The 12,800-nt window shown below is 49.1% G+C and overlaps 1 protein-coding gene across 8 annotated transcripts in view; it reads left to right on the top strand.

Moving 5' to 3' along the window:
• ABCC6 (ATP binding cassette subfamily C member 6) overlaps positions 1 to 12,800 on the top strand; it is a 70,601-nt gene that overhangs the window by 16,540 nt on the left and 41,261 nt on the right. For all 8 annotated transcript variants that reach the window (XR_009694420.1, XR_009694421.1, XM_061152912.1 and 5 more), the window contains 6 exons: positions 172 to 375; positions 3,254 to 3,431; positions 6,849 to 7,010; positions 11,570 to 11,662; positions 11,842 to 12,045; positions 12,595 to 12,741. Coding sequence is in view for 6 of the 8 variants with exons in the window: in XM_061152912.1 (XP_061008895.1) it covers positions 172 to 375; positions 3,254 to 3,431; positions 6,849 to 7,010; positions 11,570 to 11,662; positions 11,842 to 12,045; positions 12,595 to 12,741 (988 nt within the window). In the remaining 2 variants the exon portion in view is untranslated. The remainder of the gene's footprint in view (positions 1 to 171; positions 376 to 3,253; positions 3,432 to 6,848; positions 7,011 to 11,569; positions 11,663 to 11,841; positions 12,046 to 12,594; positions 12,742 to 12,800) is intronic.

Raw genomic sequence — 12,800 nt, 5'->3', positions numbered from 1 at the left:
ATGAGGGCTGCACCCACATGACCTAATCACCTCCCAAAGGTCTCACCTCCTAATACTATCACACTGGGAATTAGATTCAACATGAATTTGGGTGGTGGGCGGGACAGGGGTGGGGACATAAACTTTCAGTCTATTATAAGGGCCCAGAGCTGATGTCTTCTCTCCCCTAAGGCACACCAAGGCGACTGCATTTAAAAGGAAAGGAAGCGGTAACAAGGAGGCCCCAGAGACGGAGACCCTCTTGCAGCAACAGCGGGGGAAGAGGGGCCCTCTACTGCGGGCCATCTGGCAGGTGGGCCGCTCCACCTTCCTCCTTGGGACCCTCAGCCTCATCGTCAGTGACGTCTTCAGGTTCACGGTGCCCAAGCTCCTCAGGTGGGTCCAGACCTTGGGTGCCTTGTTGAGGCTGGTGGTCCCTGAACGGTGTCCTTCCAGGGCCTGGAGGGCCTTCAACCCTTCTTCCGCCCCTGCCTAGACCTCTGGTGCTTAAGGCACCGAGGGTGGATGAAAAGGGTGCTGAGGAAGAACAGAAATAAATGAAAAAGTGACTCCCCTTTCCCTTGGGGAGGGAAAATGAACAAATTTGGCCTGACTGCATCACTTTGCTTTCACTGTACCACAAAGATCCCCCAAAGCGAGGGGCTTCAAACCACTTCCTTAGCTTGTGATGATGTGGGGCATCAGTTCATGCTGGGCTCAGCTGGGTGGTTCTTTCCTTGGTGGGTTCAGTCATGTGTCTGCAGTCACTGCAGTGGTCCCAGCCGGGACAGCTCGTCTCTCCCCTGCTGGTCTGTCACCCTCAAGAGGCTGATTTCCAGCTTATTCACTGGGCTGCTTGGCAGGGTCTCAAGACAATGCAAGAGCTGCCTTTTCTCTTGAAGCCGGAGCTGGTTATTCAGCCCAGATTCAAGAGGTGGCCTGTTACTTTGCTCAAGCTGCCGTAGCCAAGGGCTACAGACTGGGTGTCTTGAACAGAAATCCTTTTTCCGGTGCTTATCTTTTCTACTGTCATTTCTTTCTTTTCTTTTTTGTAAAATTGAAGTTTAGTTGATTTATAATGCTGTGTTTCAAATATACAGCTAAGTGATTCTGTTTCAGCAGATTCTTTTCCCTTATGGGTTATTACAAACTATTGAGTATAGTTCCCTATTCTGTACAGTGGATCCTTGTTGGCTATTATTATTTTATAATAGTGTGTAGCTGATAATCCCAAACTCTTAATTTATCCCTCCCCCTCAGTAACTTTGAGTTTGTTTTCTACGTCTGTGAGTCTCTTACTGCTTTGTAAGTTCATTTGTATGATTTATTTTTTAGATTCCACATATAAGTGATATCATACATTTGTCTCTGACTCACTTCACTGTGTGATCATCTCTAGGTCCATCCATGTTGCTGCAGATGGCATTATTTCATTCTTTTTTATGGCTGAGTAGTATCCATCTTTTTTATCTGTTGATCTGTTGATGGACCCTAGGTTGCTTCCACATCTTAACTATTGTTAATAGCGCAATGAACATTAGGGTACATGTATATTTTTGGATGTGTTAGCTGTAAAGAATCATCCTGCAAGGCAGGAGACGCAAGAGATGAGGGTTCAATCCCTGGATTGGGAGGATCCCCTGGAGTAGGAAATGGTACCCAATTCCAGTATTCTTGCCTGGAAAATTCCATGTACAGAAGAGCCTGGTAGGCTACAGTCCATGGTGCCTCAAAGAGTCAGATAAGACTGAGCAACTGAACGCACTCACACACATCTTTTTGAATTATAATTTTCTCTGGATATACCCAGAGTGGGATTGCAGGATCATATAATAGTTCTATTTTAAGGAACTTCCATACTGTTCGCTTCCCCTGGAGAAGGGATAGGCTACCCAATCCAGTATTCTTGGGCTTCCCTTGTGGCTCAGCTGGTAAAGAATCCACCTGCAATGTGGGAGACCTGGGTTTGATCCCTGGGTTGGGAAGATCCCCTGGAGAAGGGAAAGGCTACCCACTCCAGTATTCTGGCCTGGAGAATTCCATGGACTGTATAGTCCATGGGGCCACAAATAGTCAGACTTGACTGAGCAACTTTCACTCACATTCCTACCCCCTTACATACTGTTCTCTCTAGTGGCTACACCAATTTACATTCCCAGTAGCAGTGTAGGAGGGATCTCTTTCTCTTCATACCCTCTCTAGCTTTTATTGTTTGAAGACATTTTGGTGATGGCCATTCTGACCAGAGGATGAGATGGTTGAATGGCATCGCCAACTCAATGGACTTGAGTATGAGCAAGCTCCGGGCGATGGTGATGGACAGGGAAGCCTGGCGTGGTACAGTCCATAGGGTCGCACAGAACTGGACATGACTTAGTGACTGAACAACAAAGTCTAACCAGTGTGGAGTGATCCCTCATCGTAGTTTTGATTTGCATTTCTCTAATAACTAGCAAAGCTGAACATCTTTTCATGTGCATTTTGACCGTCTATGTGTCCTCTTTGGAGAAATGTCTATTTAGATCTTCTGTCCATTTTTTGTTTGGGTTATTTGTTTTGTTGATATTGAACTGTGGGAGCTGTTTATGTATTCTGGAGATGAATCCCTTGTTGGTCACATCGTTTGCAGATATTTTCCCCCAGTCTGGAGGTTGTCTCTTCATTTTTGTTTCTGGCTTCCTTTGCTGTACAAAAGCTTCTAAATTCAATCAGGTCCCATTTAAACAACAGACATTTTTGTCTTCACATCACCAAAGCTAGGAGTTCAAGATCAAGTTGTTTCCCCTGAGGCCTCTCTCCTTGCCTTGAAAACAGCTGCCTTCTCTCTGCATCCTCACGCAATCCTTCCTCGGAACACACGCACCCCCGGTGTCTCCTTGTGTGTCCAGATTTCCTCTTCTTCTAAGGACACCAGTTGTCCTGGATTCAGGCCCCTGCTAACGGCCTCGTTTGAACTGAATCGCCTCTTTAAGGGCCCTGTCGTCAAATGCACGGTCATATTCCAAGGCGCTGGGAGTTAGGACCTTAACATATACATTTTTGGGGGACACAACTCAGCCATAACAGGTGAGGATAAAAACTCCGCCTGTTGATTGGAGATGTAAGTCATGTTGGAAATGAGCATGGACAGTGGGAGAAATAGTTGCAACCACTTCTGCAAAAACAGAAGACCCTCCCGTACTGTCTGGTCCTCCAGACCTGGCCAGGCTTAGGCAGAGGCAGTAGCCATGGGCACCCTCTCTCACCACCTTCTCCCTCCCTCTCCTCCTGCAAGCCTCTTCCTGGAGTTTATCGGGGACCCCAACACCCCGGCCTGGAAGGGCTATCTCCTCGCCGTGCTGATGTTCCTCTCCGCCTGCCTGCAAACATTGTTCGAGCAGCAACACATGTACAGACTCAAGGTGCTGCAGATGAGGCTGCGAACGGCCGTCACTGGGCTGGTGTACAGAAAGGTGAGCCCCGGGGGCCGGGCGGGGCCTTTCCTCTCTTTCCACCCTGTCCCAGTTTGCACACAGACGTCCCAGCCAAGGAGAGCCATGTCACTGAACCGTCACTCTCATCTGCGCCCCCAAGCACACTCATTCATCACTTTTCTCATAGTTGCTCACACTGCACTCTCACCTTCTTGGTTATTTCTGTAAGACCTTGCGTGATCTGACCCTGAGACCTCTTCTGTCTGATTACATCACATGCTTCCTTCACACCTCCTTCCCTTTCCTCTAGCCTCACCAGTCTCCTTTCAGTTCCTCAAGCATCCTCCTACCTCAGGGCCTTTGCACATGTGGTTCCCACTGCCTGGGCACCCTTTCCACAATTCTTCATGCAGTGAACTTCCGCCCGTCTCTCTGTGGATAAAGGACTAACCTTTGGGCTGTGTGGAAACCAGATAAAGGTAGACTGTCAGCTATTTTACCAGGTAACACTGCTTACAGTTGAAATGACCCCTGAGCCACTGGGAAAATGGAATCTGGGCTGGAAGCTCTGTCAGTGAACTGTGACACCTGGAGGGAAGCCAACGCTTTGGGCTTCTCTCTGTGTGGTTGTTCTTGGAAATGAAGCCGGTGAGGCTGCTGCCGTTAGACATGTTGGCCCCTCTGGGTCTGCAGCCTCTGAGCCAGGACGACCCAGTCCCCACTGAGTCCCTTTCTCACACCTAAGCTGTCACCTGGACGAGGAGGGGAGCAAAGGGTACAGCCCAGGGTGGCCGTGTGAGTGGCTCCTGAGTTTCCGACCACGTGGCTCGCTGGGGCTGGGTGTGGCCTGTCCCGTCTTGTGAGTCCACACGTGGAGCTGAGACTGCGGGAAGGCAGCCTAAGGGCTTTGCTCTTCCCATTTTTTGGAGAATTTCAGGGCAGCCTCTTCATCTCTTGATGGGTCAGGCCGCCCAGTCTGCCCTCTGGGCTGCTTCTGTATTAACCTGGTTTAAAATTTGTTTATTTATTTCTGGCTGCGCTGGGTCTTTGTTACTGAGCTCGGGCTTTGTCCAGTTATGGCGAGCAGGGGCTACTCCCTAGTTGCGGGGTTTGCACTCCTCATTGTGATGGCTTCTCTTGTCATGGGGCATGGACTGTACTGAGCAGGCTCTGTAGTTGTGGCTCACTGGCTTAGTTCCCCGAGGCATGTGGATCCTCCCCAACCAGGGATCGAACCCATATCCCCTACATTGGCAGGTGGATTTTTTTAACCACTGGACCACCAGGGAAGTCCAGCCATGCTTCCTTATTTTCTGTGTCTGGTGCTTTGACAAATGGGGCCTTGCTGACCCTGGAGGGACTGTCCCTCTGTCCCTTCTGAAGTCAGCCAGTTCTTCCAGATGGTAAGTGACTCATCGGAAAGCATGCCTTTCACATGCAAACCAACCAACCCTGACTCACACTCCAGCCACCTCCTTTTGGGGCCCTCAGCCTCTGGCCATTGTCCCTGCCCTGATCACCCCAGGGCCAGGTTTAGCAGACAATGAGGCCCAGTTCCTATGCCCTGAGCAGCTGGAATTACTCAAATTAGCCCATCCTAAGCCTGCTGACCCTGTCTGACTTTCCCATGAAAACCACAGCAAGCTCTTGCCTATGGTTCATCCCACCCTGCCCCACCCCAGTGCTTCCCCAAGTGGCCCCCCCATAGTGTAGAGTACCCCTTTCTATTGAGATCGTTGAGTGTAATAAACCCTCTTGTCAACAGTGTCTTCTCTGGTCTGTGGGCTTGCCATACTTACATAATAATAAAACCTATATTTTAAAACACTTCATGGCGCTCATCATAATTACTATTAAATGATGAACTGTGTAAATCTTTCATTTTGTTCCCCAGCTCAAACTCCGCTCCCAGGAGATCAAGCACCTTGCCTCTGTTGACCATAGAACTCAGAGGGAGGCCCAGAGCAGGTGCTCAGTAAAGATTTGAAGATTTTTTTTGGAGAATTTCGATAGTTGGTTGTTTCCAGCTCATCATTTCACCCCCTCACTTCTTCCCTGACACACCCAGCAGAGAGGATTGCAAGTGGAATGTAGTATTCAACAGGCTGGAAGGGGTCCACTGTGACTCCAGAATCAGGGCAAATTTGTGTCTGTTAGAAAACCAGGTTAGTTTCTACAAGACATGTTGAATGCCTGGGAGGATCAATCTAACACTCTGTCTAGCCTCTGTTATCCGGGATTCCAATCCAGACCTCTGGTTTTGGGAAAGTTGGTCAATTTCTCTGTGCCTCAGTTTCCTTGTCTGTGAAATGAGATTAATAATTATCCATCTCATTGATTCTAGTTTCACTTTTTCTTTCCTCTTTTAATCAAGATGTTTTAATTTATTGAATAGTTGGCATTGATTTTTTTTCCCCCAAAGTGATACAAAAATGGTTGTTTACTTGCTAAGTCATATTCAACTCTTTTGTGACTCCATGGACTGTAGCCCGCCTGGTTCCTATATCCATGGGACTCTCCAGGCAAGAATACTGGAGTGGGTTGCCATTTCCTCCTCCAGGGGATCTTCCTGACCCAGGGATTGAATCTGCGTCTCTTGGGTCTCCTCCAGTGGCAGGTGGATTCTTTACGCCTGCACCACCTGGGAAACCCTATGTCCTAGGCATTGTGATAAATAAAAGAACATTTTCATCATTTTTTCCATGATGGGACACAACAGACAGCTGCATGGAACAGGCACAGTATGTGTTATTTAATCTAAAACACTGTGGATAAAATACTTATTTTATATATCAGGCTTCCCTGGTGGCTCAGTGGTAAAGAATCTGCCTGCCAATGCAGGAGGTGGGGGTTCAATCCATGGGTCAGGAAGATCCCCTGGAGAAGGAAATGACAACCCACTTGAATATCCTTGCCTGAAAAATCCCATGGACAGAGGAGCATGATGGGCTACGTTCCATAGGGCTACATAGGGCTACATTCCATAGGGTCACAAAAGAGTCATGGCTGAGCCTGAGTGACTGAGCCCAGAACAGCACAGCTAGGACGTAGCTCTCAGCAGATGGCTACCATTATCATCATAAATCCGAGGTTTTGATAGAGTGTGTTATTGTTCCAGTACTTTAGGGATTTCACAGTATTTTCATTTTTGTTTTCTCCCTGGATTCTTACGGTGGTCCTGGGAGCTGGGCTTAGGAGCTTTTATTAGCCCACTTTACAGATGGGTAAGCTGAGGCTCAGATGGTAAAGAAACCTGCCTCAGCCAGCAGGGGCAGCAGAGCGCAGACCCCAGCCTGTGGGAGGCTGAGCTCTTGCTCAGTCCAAGCTGTCGGCCTCCCTCCCTCCCTCCTAGCACCTCCCTTCCTCCCCGGGTCTCCCTGCCTCCACAGGCATCCCTGCCTGCTCACCACCCCCGCTTCCCTCCGACTCATGTCTCCATCTGCCCGCCCCTCCCAGGTCCTGGCTCTGTCCAGCAGCTCCAGAAAGTCCAGCGCAGTGGGGGACGTGGTCAACCTGGTGTCTGTGGACGTGCAGCGGCTGACCGAGAGCGTCACCTACCTCAACGGGCTGTGGCTGCCGCTCGTCTGGATAATCGTGTGCTTTGTCTACCTCTGGCAGGTGTCCTGGGGCGGAGGGAGCGGGGTTGGAGCCGAACCCTCCTCCTCCTCCTCCTCCTCCTCCTCGTCCCCTTTAATCCTGTCTCTCCCCGCACCCTGTGGGCTGATGTCGTGGCCAAAGTCTCAGGCCAGGGTGGCCTTCACTTCACCCTGGGCAGGATGCTCACCTGTCTGGGCCTCAGTTTCCTCATCTGTCAAATAATAATGATGGTGGTGATGACATGGGCACTTTGGGGGTGTGATGTCGGGGCTTCCCAGCTGGCGCTAGTGGTAAAGAACCTGCCTGCCAATGCAGGAGACATAAGAAACATGGGTTTGCTCCCTGGGTCAGAAAAGTCCCCTCGGGAAGGAAATGGTAACCCACTCTAGTATTCTTGCCTGGAGAATCCCATGGGCGGAGGAGCCTGGCGGGTTACGGTCCATAGGGTCACAAAGAATCGGACACGACTAAAGTTATCAGTAACACTGGGGCAGCACAAACCACCACCACCAACTACAACAGAAATGAAACAGAAAGAAAATTTAGGTGCAGGAATTTACTACTTAGTTTTCAAAACACATAAAGTAGCCAGCCACTGGGGGTGGGGAGCGGGGGGCGGAATCAGAACTTAGTTCTGACTCCCTTACACCTGTTTTGTGACGTAAGACTTTTTTTTGGTTGCCTGCGCAGCTTGTGAGATGGTATTTCCCTAACCAGGGCTTGTACCTGCACCCTTGGCAGTGGTGAAAGCTTGAAATCCCAGCCACTGGACTGCCAGGGAATTTGCTTCTTTTAAAATTTTTAATTAAAATCACAGACCTTGCAGTGAGCTCATACCCTGCTTTTATCACTTGCTAGTTGTGAAACTTTCCCATAACTAGCCCCTCTGTGCCTAATTTCCTCATCTACAAAGTAATAATGACATATAAACTCTCTCTGGCAAAAATGCTGCAAACTCTAACCCCAGTGCCCACCCTTCCCCTTTCACCAGGGTCTCCTGGTGACTTTCTGATGTTAGGGACCGTCTGCCAAGAGGTTAAGCGATGGGTGGTGTCTTCTGCAGATTCACTGGGGTCACTGGTCAGCCTGCTTCACTGCCCCGCATTTTCCCCTGTGTCCTTCCTCCCTTTCTCTCCAATAATAATAGTTAACATCTGTGTACTTGCTGAGCACGCTGTGTGTGCTGGGTCCTGAACGGCAGGGTGGCAAGTCAAAAAGCATCCAGGCTGCAAGCTTTTATGGGGGTGGGGTGGGGGTGGAAGCAGCAGCAGAGGTACAATAATGATAATAACACATAACTGGTATTCTGGAACATTCCACACACTCACTCAGTTATTTAGCCACCAATACACCCACCCAGGGGCCCGTGAAACCTGGCATGCAGGCCAGATTCCTCCACCTGCTTATGTGCGGACCTCAAGCTGTACAAAATAATCAATAACTTTTCCAAGAGAGACCCTACTGCCTCCGACATCATACCCTGCATATGGAATTAAAGAAAGTGCTTCTGCCCTTGAGTTGAGGAATTCAGTGAGCACTTAGACAGCGAGACCCAGCTGTACCCTGTAAGTGTTTGTCTTGTTGATTACACATGGGGGGTGGAGCACTTTAAAGATCTTCAGCTCTGCTCCAGGTGTGGGTGTCCGGCTCACAAACTTGTCCGTAGAGGACCACGTCAGATATTTTTTTTTATTTTTTTTAAAAAACTTTTTTATTTGGAAGATAATTGCCGTACGATGTTGTTAGTTTCTGCTGTACAAGTCAAATCAGTCATGACTCTATCCATCTATCTGTCTGTCTATCTATCTATCCATCTATCTATCTATCTATATCCCCTTCCTCTTGAGCCTCCCTCCACCCCGCTTCCCGTCCCTCTAGGTCATCAGAACGCCAGGCTGGGCGCCCTGTGTTACGCAGCAGCTTCCCCCAGCTGTCTGTTTTACACATGGTCATGTATATATGTCAATGTTCCTCTCTCAATTCATGCCACCTTCTTCTTTCCCCACTGTGTCTACAAGTCTGTAGACATATTTGCATCCCCATTCCTTCCCAGCAGATAGATTTCTTAGTACCATTTTCCTAGACTCCATATATGTGCATTAATATGCGATATTTGTTTTTTCTCTTTCTGACTTGACTTCACTCTGTATAACAGGCTCTAGGTTCATTCACCTCACCAGAACTGACTCAAATGTGTTCCTTTTTGTGGCTGAGTAATATTCCATTGTATACAGGTACCACATCTTCTTTATCCATTCATCTGTCGATGGATATCTAGGTTGCTTCCATGTTCTGGCTATTGTAAACAATGCTGCAGTGAACATAGGGTTACATGTGTCTTTTTGAATTGTGGTTTTCTTAGGGTATGACACTGTGGGAGCAGTAGGGTCTCTCTTAAAACTATTCAGCTCTTGTTATTCTTAAAACTCTTAAACTATTAAAACTCTTAAACTACTTAACTAAGTTAACTTGTTAACTAAGTTAACTACTTAACTTAAACTACTAAAACTCTTAAAACTCTTCAACGCTTGTGCCCTTCTAGTGCACAAGCAGCTACAGACCATACTAATCAAACAGGCCTGGTGGGGTTCCAATAAAATCACTTATGGACACAAGTTTGAATTTCACATAATTTCCACGTGTTGTAGAATCTTCATTTGATCTTCATTATCAATCATTTGCTAGTGGAAAAGCTATTGATTATTTTGTACAGCTTGAAGTCTGCACGTAAACGGGCGGAGGAATCTGGCCTGCATGCTGGGTTTCACGGGCCCCTGGGTGGGTGTATCAATGGTTTATTGACTGTGGGTGAGTGCGGAATGTTCCAGAATACCAGTTGTGTGTTATCATCATTATTGTGCCACTGCTCCTGCTTCCACCCCCACCCCCCTATAATGGCTTGGAGCCTGGATGCTTTTTGACTTGCCACCTTGCAGTCTAGGACCTAGCACATACAGTGGGTGCTCAGCAAGTAAATGGATATTAGCTGTTATTATTGGAGAGAAAGGGAAGAAAGACACGGGGGGAAATGCAGGGCAGTGAAGCAGGCTGACCAATGACCCCAGTGAATCTGCAGATGATACCACCCATCACTTTTGTCTGCCTCTTGGCAGATGGTCCCTAACATCAGAAAGTCACCAAGAGACCCTGGTAAAGGGGAGGGGTGGGCATTGGGGTTAGCATTTATAGCATTTTTGCCAGAGTTCATTTAACCTTCTGTTCGCAGTCCTTTGAGTATTCTCCCAGCTCTGGCAGGTGTTTGCCTTCTGGGAGCTTCTCCGTGTGACCCCTGGGTGGCGATATTGCTGCATAAATGAAACAGACTGGCTAGCTGTTTCATTTTACTGTTGGAGCCACATAAAAATCCTTTATCCTCTTGGCCACTTTCACATTTTCCAGAGAGGGAAACCAAAGAGTGAGGGAAGAGACCTGTCCCCAGTCACAAAGCTGGTGCGGGCAGGGCTGCCAGAGAAAATACAGGACCTCCAATTAAAGGTGAATTTCAGATCAACAGAAATATTTCTCATTATGTCTATCCCTTACATGACATGGGATATATTTACACTAAAAACTTATTTGCTGTTTATCTGAAATTCAGATTTAACTGGGCTTGCAGTTAAATATATTAATTTGCAAGTCTGGCAACCCTTGGGAGGGTGAATTAAAGATTCAGCTAATGATTATACAACAGCCACACTTGCTACAGGTGGTGGAAACAGCTCCATTCCCCTCTAATATGAGGAAACTGCAGCTTAGGGAGGGTTAGTATCTTGCCCAGGTGTTGTTGTTCGGTTGCTCACTCATGTCTGACCCTTTGCAACCCTATGGACTGCTGCACGCCAGGCTTCCCTGTCCATCACCAACTCCCAAAGCTTGCTCAAACTATGTCCATCAAGTCGGTGATGCCATCCAACCATCTCATCCTCTGTTGTCCCCTCCTCCTCCTGCCTTCAATCTTTCCCAGAATCAGGGCTTTTTCTAATGAGTCAACTCTTTGCATCAGGTGGCCAAAATAGTGGAGCTTCAGCTTCAGCAACGGTCCTTCCAATGAATATTCAGGACTGATTTCCTTTAGGATTGACTGGATTGATCTCCTTGCTGTCCAATGGACTCTTAAGAGTCTTCTCCAGCACCACAGTTCAAAAGCATCAATTCTTTGGCACTCAGCCTTCTTTATGGGTCCACCTCTCACTTGCCCAGGGCCATACCAAAGTGTGGTGTAAATTCAGGATTGGAACCCAGATCCCCATCCAGAGTCCGTTTTCACCATTGTAGCCAGGCACAGCCCTGCCCATCTGGATGCATGTCCTGTCATGACTATGACCCCCCCACTCCATTATATGAGGTTCATCATTTTCCCCCCTCCCCCACCAAACACAGGTGGACTCCATCTTCCACAGGTGTTCCCTTCTCAGGAGCCCAGGGGTCCCGGTCTCTATGACCTGGTGGCTGCTCTCATTGGACTCTGACACCTCACTGCCTTAGGACCGAAGTCTGAGCATCACAACCATTCCCCCAGCCCCACATGACAGCTGGGCTCCTGGAGGCATCTCATGACATCCAGCCCCCTCTTTATCCAGCTTCTAGGACCGTCTGCCCTCACCGCCATCGCTGTCTTTGTGAGCCTCCTCCCTCTAAATTTCTTCATCACCAAAAAGAGGAACCACCATCAGGTTTGGCATTTGGAAGAAGGCCAGAAGTGGGTGGCAAGCCTGCAGGTCTCAGGACCCGCGCTGGTGCAGGGCAGGGGGGAGGAGGGAGGTGCAGGGTAGGGGTGGGAGCTTGTGGTGGTTGCAGAGAGGGAATATTCCAGACTTCCTATCCTCTCCTCTCTTCTTCCCTCTGGTCCCAGGAAGAGCAAATGAGGCAGAAGGACTGTCGGGCGCGGCTCACCAGCTGCATCCTCAGGAATGTGAGGACGGTCAAGTACCACGGCTGGGAGGGAGCCTTTCTGGACAGAGTCCTGCACATCCGGGCCCAGGAGCTGGGCGCCTTGAAGACCTCCAGCCTCCTCTTCTCCGTGTCTCTGGTGTCCTTCCAAGTGTCCACGTTTCTGGTGATGTCACTCTGGTCCCCCTGCAGAGCAAGGACTGGGGGAGGGAGTGCTGGGGGTGCGGGATGAGGGCTCCCCATATAGGGTCATGGGGTCACCATCACACCAAGTGACCGTCACAGACTGACCATCACCTAGCATGACCATCGTTATCACCAACCCCTGGAAAGGAAGCCCCCACCCAGTGACATTTAGAACCACACGTGCCCCCAGGACCTAGAGCGCTCCGTGGTGGCTGCTACCTGCAGCTTGAGTCATCTTCCCAGAGTCTAGAGTCATAAATCCCACCATGTCTAGAACCATGAAAATGCTAACAAGATGGAAAAATGCATCATTGTTCAATGCCTGGAACTAAGAATTTTTGATACTAAGAGTGGGGGCCACATACACACAACTCCCTCCATCACTAGCAGAATTTGGGGGACGATCTGGGTGGAAGAGAACCCATTCCAACATGGCAGGTGTGGCCACGTGGCCCCTGGAGACCTGCAGCTGGCCTGCCTTCCCTGGCCACATTTAGCGGCTGATTGTCACTGCCTGTGTATCACCCAGGTGGCACTGGTTGTATTTGCTGTCCATACTCTGGTGGCCGAGGAGAACGCCATGGACGCCGAGAAAGCCTTCGTGACCCTCACGGTTCTCAACATCCTCAACAAGGCCCAGGCTTTCCTGCCCTTCTCCATCCACTCTGTCGTCCAGGTGAGGCCGCGGGGAGGGGAGGCTGTCTGGGAGGAGCCTTGCAGGCTGTGCTGAAACCA

This window comes from Dama dama, chromosome 10, assembly GCF_033118175.1.
Source record: "Dama dama isolate Ldn47 chromosome 10, ASM3311817v1, whole genome shotgun sequence".
Lineage (NCBI taxonomy): Eukaryota > Metazoa > Chordata > Mammalia > Artiodactyla > Cervidae > Dama > Dama dama.
The sequence above is the reverse complement of the archived record's forward strand: the minus strand, read 5'-3'. Positions and strand labels throughout refer to the sequence as shown.